We start from the raw sequence: 10,646 nt of genomic DNA, 5'->3' as shown, positions 1-10,646 counted from the left end.
CATTTTTGCCAATCTTGTCAGTATAAAATGGCAGCTCTTTTTGGTATTAATTAGCACTTCCTTAATACTGATGAGATGAAACACTTTCTATTTTTTAGTCATTGATACTTCTTCTTCCATGTTGAATTCTTTGTGTGTTTCCAGTACATCCCAATGCATTTGGTAGGGTGCTGTCTGTGGCTGAATCAGGATAGAAAGGGGAGGGAAGGCACATGTTGACAGCAGTGTGCTCCTTTCTCTGTGTAGGCCCCGAGGAAGCAGGAAGTGGCCGCTATGGACCCCGCTATACAACTGACATGGGAGTCAGTGAGGATGATGAGTTTGAAGATGACTTAGATTTGGATATTTCCTTTGAGGAGGTAACGAGAATCTCTGCTCCTAAAACCTGTGTGTTTTGGTTTGCTGCTGAGCAAGGCAATTGAGCTGTTAGAGCATGAACATTTTACTTAAAGCTTATTTAAGTGGGCCCATTTGCTCTTAATACATATTTATTTTCTTTATTAGACTCCTGGTGCTTATAAGTTAGTAGAAGTAGGTACCAAGCATACTAATGTTCTGTAGCCAGCCCCTGCCTGCTGACTGGCAAAAATGTATTTAGGTTTCCACCATGTAAAAACGTATAAAGTCAGATATTCGAAGGCTATGAAAAATTCTTTGACAAAGTGAGGCATCCTTATGATAGTATAATAATAAAAATCATGTAATACCAGCTCTACCACTGATTTTCTGCATTGTACAGAGCAAGGTACTTAAAATCCTTGAGCCTAAAGTTCTTATCCATAAACTGGGGTCAGTACTGTCTGTTGCATCTATATCCTAGAGTTTTGAGAAATAACAAAAGTGACTACGTTTTCATGTGTTAGACACCCCCGTAAATCAGGCTGTCTAAAACACTGTGCTCTGTGTTAATCCTGAATCCTTTCTCTTCTCTGGCTTTAGGTTAAACCACTTCCTGCTACCAAAGGAGGAAATAAGAAATTTTGGGGGGAATCCAAGATGGCACCCAGGTCAAACCCAAAGACCGCTTCTAGGCTTGTCCCCGCTACCCCAGCATCTCTCCCAACGACTACCGTGGCTCCCCAGCCCACCCCAGTGGAGAGAAAAGCGAAGAATGCTGTGGTTCTAATGCCGAGGCTCTTTGACATGTCTTGTGATGAAATGCTCTGCTCGGCTGACAGCTTTTGTGTCAATGACTACACGTGGGGGGGCTCCCGGTGCCACTGCAGCCTGGGCAGGGGCGGCGAGAGCTGCTCAGAAGGTAGGTGTTTGGTGGGGAGAAGAATGTGGTGGGGAGGCTGGCCCCATTGGGAGCCAGAGGGCAGTTTTGTGGTCCATGCATGGTTTCTTCTAGCCCTTTTCCTAACAGAAGCTCCCCGTTTCCATGTACTAGTGATTAAATTAGCTACACAGAAAAAAGGTAAGGAAACTTCTGTTGCTTCTGGCTGAACAGCAGCCCTGTGTCTATGTGTGCCACCCATATAGCACTTTTGAATTAATTAATTAGTTAGTTAATTAATTTAATTAGTTAGTTAGTTAATTTTGAATTATTTAATTTTTGAATTAATTAATTAGTTTGAATTCATCACCCTAAAGGCACCTTGGGAATGTGGACTTTACTTTGATCACATCTCTACTGAAAACATGCAGCTGAAGCATGTTGCATGAAGGTAATAACTGAGCCAACTGACATTTACACAAATGTACAGCTGGAAAACAGGTGTCAGTGGTCTTAAAACCATTGATTTCTTTTTAGGGTAGCAAGTTAACAATCTTCAGTTTCTCCCTAAGAATTTCAGAAGCTCTGAGTCCCCAAGAATGAGAATCATAAGTATAAAAAGTAGAGAAGGTAATAAGCTAGGTTTAATAGATTATTAGAGGTTTTCACTTAATAACATCCAGGCCATGGTGTATATTGATTTTTGCATTTGAAGAAGTGAGGAAATAACATTCCTTTATGTTGTCTTCTTTCTCTTTTTAGAGATTGTTATACAATATCCTCAGTTCTTTGGACATTCCTTTGTAACCTTTGAACCTCTGAAGAACTCCTATCAGGCATTTGAAATTACTCTTGAATTCAGGGTAAGAAAGATTAGTTGTTTGATGAATGTCTATCAGACGGACTGCTTAACACAGCATTGTGCTACATCAAATGGGATGGGGAAGGGGTGCAGGAAGCAGGGAGGTAAATAGCGAAGGTAAATATAATACAGGGCCTGTCCTTAAACCTGTTCACAGGGTAGTGAGAACAATGGGCACGTTCACACGTCCAAGGGGACTGGCTAGTGGAGGGTGGGTCCTGTATGCTACTGGACTATAGAAATGACTGGCCGGCCAGTGAGAATGTGTAGGTCCCAGCCCTGTTGCTCATAATTGTGACTCCTCACAGACCAGGATTTCAGTGGTATAATGCATTCCCCATTCCCAAACCCGTCTTAGAGCCCAAATGTCTGCCCTCAGTGCTATGGCTGTAGCCGAACGAAGAGGAGAGCTGCTATACAAAACCCTCGCACACAGTGAGGGCCCAGTGGATGCTCTCTGATCTGAATCAACTGCAAATCAGAATTCAGTCAGTGACTTCAGCTTAAATTCATCTTGTTGGGCATCTCAGACAAGGTTTGGAGATCTGGAAACAAGCCCCCTTGGAAGTCATGATTATAGGGTTGAGTGTGTTGAGTGTTGAGATCATCCAAAAGGTGATCTGTCTCAGGCTAGGGCAGCCCACATGGGTGAAAACCAAACTAGTCTATCAGTGGGGCCGATTTTATTGTCTTGTTCTCCTGACAGAAGGAAAGCAGCGAATTTGCATGCCTCTCCAGAGGGAGGGAAGTAAAAAGAGTGAAAACAAAAACAAATAGAATGCTCTTTGATGAAAATAGAATTTGATGGACACACAAACAGCCTCTCTGTGACTGTGGTCTCTGCACATATGGTTGTCCCAAGCCTCTGCTGGTGGACCCACAAAGTCAAGTGAAGAGCAGGTCAAATGCAGAGCCACCTTTCTCTAACCTCACTGCCATTTGTCACACTCTGTTTATATCCTTGCCTTTTTTTTTTTTTTTATTGGAAAGGAACTGAGAATTGGTACCTGGGAGTTAATTGGAGTCCATGCACTTGTCCCTTTGTAAATAGGACCACAGAGAATATGCTCATGTCTAATATTCATGAGTGTTTCCAGGTGGTGCTCATTGTTCGTGTGGCTTTTGTTTGAATGATAGGCAGAGGCAGAAGATGGCTTACTGCTCTACTGTGGGGAGAATGAGCACGGGAGGGGCGACTTCATGTCCCTGGCCATCATCCGACGCTCACTCCAATTCAGGTAACTCCCACCAAAACCCCACAGCTTTTTAAAGTGCCATCCTACCTTAAGGTTTTACATTTTTATAGCGTGAGTAAGAAAATACATGGAATGGATTCCTGCAGATAAAAGAACAGTATATATAAGATGAGCATGGAGCAAGTAATTAAATCGTGGCTTATCAGGATTGCCAAGTCACCCTTGGAACTTGAGTTTCAGAGCCCTGTAACCATCCATTCATTCAACAGGAAATGTTTCTTGAGCACCCACAGTGTACCAGGCACTGTTGTAGATCGTGTGAGTGCAACAGTGAGCCTAAGTGATCTAGTCCCTTTGCTCCGAGAGGTCTAGCGGATGTGATGGGAAGGAGGCTGAGATCTTCTCCCTGTCCCCTGTGGTAAGTAGGACTGACATCCATGGAGAGCAGAGCGGAGCCTACAACCTCCTGAGGGCTTTCAGAGGCTCAGAGCCCATCCCTGTCTTCCCCTCAGGCTGTGGCAGCCTGGTATTCTGCCTCTGCCCTGGTCATTTCTCTCTCAATGTACTTTGGAAGCCATCTTTGGTTTGTGTGTGGTTTTCTGGGGGCAGAGTGTTGTGAAGGTGTGAGTGTTTCAACCACCCTCATGGGGACACAGGCACCTATTTTAGAATGACCGGTGAGAATCAGCCTCATCCTTCTCTGTAGTTCACTGGTTAAGATCCTGAGGACACCATTCCTCCACTCCTTGACCCTCTGCCAAGTGACTGAACCTCTCTGAGCCTGCATTTCCTCCCAGGGCTCTTGTGAGGATTAAGTGAATTAATACATACAAGCACTTAGAGTAGTGCCTGACCTGTAGCAAGCACTCAGTAAGCATTAACCATTATTGTCTCTTGGGTATTTCAGCACAAAAATTACTTTGGGTAAAGCTGAAGAGGACCGACACATCCCACTTGGGGTAGACAGTGGTCCTCTAGCCTTTGTTAAATGCTTTGATTCACAGGAGTTTGACATTAGGACCAGGACCTGGGGCAGTGGTTCTCAATCTGGAGGATCTGATAGACTTCTAGTGGCACTGGCTGTGATTTGCTGGTGGCTGCTCTCCAACGGGGCAGCTGCTGCGGAGTGAGTCTGATATTCCAGCCCACCCCCAGAAAAACCTGCTCCTCAATGCCTCTCAACCCCAGTCCACTCCAGTGAGCATTGAGGAGACAAAGGGAAGCCATGAGAAGTGACTGCAATTAGTGCACGTCCTGAGAAGGACAATGTGGGTCATGTGTCCTTCCCCACCGGCCATCTCAGGACCCATGGGGAAGTGGCACGGTGGCTGCCTGGAAGTTGACTAGAAAGGGTCAAAACCATAGATGTAAGGCATAGTGACTAGTGGGCACTCTGAACCATGGGGAAGTTGGAAGAAAAAAAAACTAAAACAAGAATAAAGCAATCATCTGAGAACGTTCCCCATCTGCCTACGCCTCCCCCCAAAGTTGGGGTCTCCTATGGAAACTGCACCTGCGTTTGGGCACGGCTGAAAACAGATGGCGGTGCTGGCGGGCTTGCCAAAAATGAGTGTGAAGACTTGTTTTTTTGACATTTTAATAATATCGCTGAGCCTATCATTTGGGAGTTGGGGGAAGTCCCCAGAGAAATACCTGGAAGCAAAATGACTCAAATTCCAATTCTCTGCACTTTGGATCCACTTGAAGCATCTGGCAGTCACTGAGAAGGAGGGGGAGGATCATAGTTGCCCATGATCTTCGAAACTGCAGAGAAAATCAGGTTAAAGAAGGCCTCACATTTGAAAGGTCTGTGGGCAGATTAAAGATAACTAGATTGAGGCCAGCCCAGAAAGCAGGTGTCTCACTCTTTCCTGTAGAGATTTAAACAGTTCTTGATATTCACAAACATGACTGAACAGACTGACTCTCAGAGAAGCCCCAGAAGCGGTATCCAAGGGGTCTGAAAGCATAATGAGCTGGTTGATCAAAGAGCCTTTCTGTTTTTCCCTCCCACAGGTTTAATTGTGGAACTGGGGCTGCCATCATTGTAAGTGAAGCCAAAATCAAACTGGGGGGCTGGCACACGGTTACGCTCTACAGAGATGGGCTGAATGGGTTGCTGCAGCTGAACAATGGCACCCCGGTGACTGGCCAGTCCCAGGTGAGTGTGAGCCTCCCACCCGCCCACCGTGAGCCATGAGCATCCCAAGAGGGCCCTGCTGCAGAGCTCAGGCCAACTTAGCAGGATGCAAGCTCCAGGTGGGCTGGTTTTCAAGGCAAACCCATGCCACTGGGCTCTGAGATGCTCCTGCCTCTCAGTGCATCTTACCACTCGAGGTGGGCTTTCAGGACACACATCCATCCCTCATCTACTGAGGAGAAGACTTGAATTTGCAAACACCATTACTGTGGGGGCACAGACACATGCAGCTGTCACTGTGCCCAGGGACATGTTCTTCTTCCACAAGGACATCAAAGCCGGGGGTAGAAGAAGGCCTGTATTAGAAGAATAGAAGTCATTATTAGTGCCCAATGCAAAGCTTGCTTCTAAGGCAAGGGTGTTGCAATTCTGTGGCTTTAGCAAATAGTCCTGAAAGTTTCACTTGGTTCAATATGCAAGAGTGATCCTTTCATCTGCCATTTTGGGGGCTATGGTTATAGGAAGTAGTAAAACAATTTAACTATTAGGCTACTCAGTAAATCACCTACATAGTCACATATTTGCCATGCTCTGGGAAATTTCAGAACCATGTTTAGAATAAACAGTTTGGATTAGCAACCTGCCAAGGAACCGAGTCTGTAATTATAATCAGGCAGGTGTCTGTGTTTTCTCAGGGAAAATGTAGCAAGAAAGCCTTTGTGTGTAAGTGTAGAGCTTCCTCCCTGCCTGGACTTTCCACTAATTTTTACTGGCAAGATATATCATATAAAGGGCCATGCTTTGCTGATTCCTATTAACTTGGACCCCAATGGTTCCAAAGGAACAAGAATCAAAATATAGAGAATATGAATCCAGTGAGATCGCTTATGCATATATGCATGTACTTCTAAGGAAAAAAGGTAGGATAAATGAACTACAGAATCACATAAATCCCAGAACAATAGCCCTAATATGATTAAAATAAAGTTTGATAGAAATAAAGAAGCTTTGAACTTGGATCCAAAATAGTAATACTGGATATAGGATGGAGAAACTGTAATAAAAAGCAATACATGTGAAAATGTCTTATCTTTTGAAGCAAGGAATTTCAATAAAGGTTAATAAACAAAGCCATATGGTAAGAAGCTAAAGAAATTATAAGTTATATTAATAGAGGCATAGCATCTAGAAAAAGGGAGGTGATAATCATATTATATTCTAGAAGCCCTGTATATAGCTTACAATACTCTAATGGTAACTCTAATCCTCTAAGAAGATTCATTAAGCTCTGTGGTTATACTCTAAGAAGACCACATGGGTAGCTCAGTCAGCTGGGTGTCTGACTTCGGCTCAGGTCGTGATCTCGCAGTCCGTGGGTTTGAGCCCCGCATCAGGTTCTGTGCTGGCAGCTCAGAGCCTAGAGCCTGGAGCCTGTTTCGGATTCTGTGTCTCCCTCGCTCTCTCTGCCCCTCCCCCACCCATGCCTCTGTCTCTCTCTGTCTCAAAAATAAATAAACTACAAAAAATTAGAATTAAGAGGACCACAGACACATTGGAACGTATCTAAATGGTAGTCATTGAAACAGGAAACTGACCTGAAATCCCTAGAACAATTCATTGAAGGAGCAATGCTTAGTTTGGAGAAAAGAAGGTGAAAGTGTGGACGATAAAACTTATAATCAGAGAGAGAGTTTGAGGGAAGAGGACTTACTCCGTGGCCTTCCAGGGCTGCTGCTGAGTGTGAAAGCCTGAGGGAGTAACTTTACCCCACTTACACCAAAGTATACAGAAGTGCAACAGACTATCTCAGGAGATGGTTCCCTGTCCTGTCCTTGGGAGTGTTCAAAAAATAAGTTACCGGAGGTAGGGATAATACAAGGGCTCCAGAAGTCAATCTGAGCTTGGCTTATATGAGTTTTCAAATTCTTTTCCAATCCTATACTTTTAATGAATATAAGAATTGCAAGAAATGTACAGTTTTATGGTTACTCCGGGCAACGTTTGCCTCTCTACCCCCAGGACTTGCTAGCAAGCCGTATAAGCAGGACAGCAGCCGTGGAATGTTTAGTAACCTGTCTTGGGAGATAGTGACTCTGCCTTATTATATCAAGGTTTGCAAAGTTCTTCAGGATCTGTCTGGCTTCAGCCTGGTCCTAGGGAAGCTCTGTAAGTTATACCTCAGAGCGATCCCAGCCCAAAGCTAGGCAGCTGGACTTTCACGCTTTGGCACTGTGAAACACTGTTAGGTCTGTGTCGGGGGAAACATGAACTCTAGGGCACTTTGAATTCTCTGCGGAGTAGGCAAAGCAAGGCTTCAGAAACCCAAAGCAGCCCTCATCAGAGGAAGGTAAAGGTCAGCTATTAGCAGATGATTGCCTGGGATGTTGTAAGGGAGGCTCAGAGGAACTACCTGTACTTGATGTTCCAGAAAAGGAAAAAAGGACTGAATTGTCAGGCTTCTGCTACTGTCCTGAATCAGGGAACAGAGTGAATATGGATTTCAGGAGTGAATTCTGAAATAAGCCAACAGGCTTATTCAATTCATCTCACAAAAGTCGTATGCCCAGAGGCTGGCTGACAGTCCTTACAATTCACTGTAAGCACTTTAAAGCTGCCGACCTCATATTCAATACGCTGTTTATAAATGATTCTGATCTATTCATTAGAAAAGATAAAGTAATAATTAGATGTTCTATTTGTTGGCAACATTTCATTTGCCACATTTGGGGGACTTACATTCTAGACTTTATAAATCCTGGAAACATGCTTTCCCCAGCCCCCTTTAATCTGAATGAATGAGATATTTCTGCAATAATAAAAAAAGAAAGACCAAGGGAGCCTTAACTTGGTCCCACCTAATGCTCAGGTCTGTGTTTTGGAACCTCAAAACCTGCAATCCAGATTGTGGTTTTTTCTAAGATTAGAATGTCCCAACCTCACCGTAGTAACACACACACACACACACACACACACACACACACACACACACACATTGTATCCATGAGCAAATTTCAAAATATTTTGCAACCCAATCTGTGTGGCAATCCTCCCCCCCACCTCCATGCAATGTTTCTTGCAAGATATAGTACAAAGGTGTCTGGGGGAGGGAAGGTCAGCGTTAACCCATATATATACAAAATTGGCATTATCACCTTTTGAGACGCAGAATAGCCCTGTGATTCATCCAAGGTACACAGTAAGTTGGTGTCAGGACTGGAAAGACAAAGTTTTTGTTGGATGCCCGGCCCGGTACCCTCCTGTTGGGTTGCTCTTGGCTCTGACCTACCTTCCCTTCCCGTGTAGGCATTACAAAATCATCTCTTCTCGAAACACAGCCCTCTGAGGAGCTCACTGAGTTTCCTACGGTAACCAGGGGTTTAATTTTCCAGTAAGGCAGTGTTATAAACATAAACACAGATGGATGAAAGCAGTGGGGCTGTAAACTACGTCTTAACCATGTCCCTCATTAAAATCTGTTGTGTTTTGGCTCTTGATTTTGTTTAGTGAGCTACGGTTTTCTTCTTTCTTACAGGGCCAGTACAGTAAAATTACCTTCCGGACGCCCCTCTATCTGGGTGGGACTCCCAGCGCTTACTGGTTGGTCCGAGCAACAGGAACCAACAGAGGCTTTCAGGGCTGTGTGCAGTCGCTCACCGTGAATGGGAAGAGAATCGACATGAGGCCCTGGCCACTGGGGAAAGCACTCAGTGGGGCCGATGTGGGTAAGTGGTTGCCCAATGGACCAGGGTAGGGTGCTCTTGTGGGATTTCCTTTCTGGTGTGGGCCTGGAGGTGAGCAGCTTCATGGATTGCAACCCTAGGCAGCTGGCTAATGTAGAACTTTAGGAGGGAGGTGGGCCCAAGTGACAAGCTTGGTGCTTTGCAGACATAATGACCTGGGTCTGAATAGCAAGACACGGTAAACAATATGGTGCACCAAACCCTTGGCTGCCATTGGCTCTCGTCATGAAGCATGACATGGCCTCAGCCAACAAAGCAACAAACAGTTCAGCCCTTTCCCCCTCCCTCACTCACCCAGTCCAGTGGAAAAGCCAACACAATAATGTAAGAAGAGGTTTCATATGCTCTCTGCTTCCAAACAAAAAATTCTAATTCTTGACCACTATGTCCAACTTTCTCATATGCCCTCTCATTAACTTCTCACACTAGTTCTAGGAAGTAGAAATTGTTATTATACCTATTTTATACATGAAGAAACTAGGGCTTGTAAAAATCAGATCACTTCCCCAAACTAGCAGACAGAGCCAGGACTGATTTTTATTTTTCAGCAGTTTAAGGTTCACAAAAAAATTGAAGGGAAGGTACCCAGGTTCCCATATATCCCCAGCCCTCACACACACATAGCCTCTTCTATTACCAACACACCACCGAAGAGGTACCTTTGTTACATCTGACGAACTTAACTACCACTTCAGTATCACCCAAAGCCAAATGTATAACATATATCCATCATTATGGTGTTGTATGGAGTGTTTTCACTGTTCTAAAATTCCTCTGTATTCTGCTCTTTTATTCCTCTCCTCTCTCCCCACCCCCAACCTCTGGCAACCACTGATCTTTTTATATTCTGTATGATTTTGCCTTTTCCAGAATGTCATATAGTTGGAATCATATAGCATGGAGCTGTCTCAGATTGGCTTCTTTCAGTTAGTAACATGCATTCAAGTTTTATGCATGCCTTTTCACCGCTTGATGGCTCATTTCTTTTTAATGCTGGATGATATTCTGTTGTCTGTATGTCATGTACGAACGTTTATCATGCCTACTGAAGGGCACATGGTTACCTCCAAGTTTTTGACAATTGTGAATAAAGCTGCTATAAACAGTTCAGGTTTTTTGGATGGACATCAGTTTTTAACTTCTTTGGGTAAATACCAAGAAGGAGTGTGACTGTTGGATCACATAGTAAGAGTAAATTTTATGTGGTGAGAAAGTGCCAAACTGCCTTCCAGAGCAGCTTACCACTTTGCATTCCCACCTGGACTGTGTGAGAGTTCCTGTTGCTTTGTAATTTTGTCAGCGTTTGGTGTTGTCAGAGTTCAGATGCGAATAGATATGTCGTGGTATCTCCTGTTGTAAGTTGCATTTCCTTGATGACATATGACGTGGAGCGTCTTCTCATATACTTATTTGCTGTCTGGTATCTGTATGCCATCTTTGGTGAGGTGTTTGTTAAGGTCTTTAGCCCATTTTTTAATCAAGTTATTTTCTT

The 10,646-nt window shown here is 44.1% G+C and overlaps 1 protein-coding gene across 1 annotated transcript in view; it reads left to right on the top strand.

Moving 5' to 3' along the window:
• The first annotated feature begins 285 nt into the window (after positions 1-285).
• Positions 286-10,646, top strand: part of EGFLAM (EGF like, fibronectin type III and laminin G domains) — a 53,231-nt gene continuing 42,870 nt past the window's right edge. Inside the window, exons 1-6 of the mRNA XM_029941502.1 lie at positions 286-359; positions 940-1,258; positions 1,979-2,079; positions 3,216-3,316; positions 5,291-5,435; positions 8,947-9,136. Of these exons, the coding sequence (XP_029797362.1) occupies positions 297-359; positions 940-1,258; positions 1,979-2,079; positions 3,216-3,316; positions 5,291-5,435; positions 8,947-9,136 (919 nt within the window). The 5' untranslated portion in view covers positions 286-296. The remainder of the gene's footprint in view (positions 360-939; positions 1,259-1,978; positions 2,080-3,215; positions 3,317-5,290; positions 5,436-8,946; positions 9,137-10,646) is intronic.

This window comes from Suricata suricatta, chromosome 6, assembly GCF_006229205.1.
Source record: "Suricata suricatta isolate VVHF042 chromosome 6, meerkat_22Aug2017_6uvM2_HiC, whole genome shotgun sequence".
Classification (NCBI taxonomy): Eukaryota; Metazoa; Chordata; class Mammalia; order Carnivora; family Herpestidae; genus Suricata; species Suricata suricatta.
The sequence above is the reverse complement of the archived record's forward strand: the minus strand, read 5'-3'. Positions and strand labels throughout refer to the sequence as shown.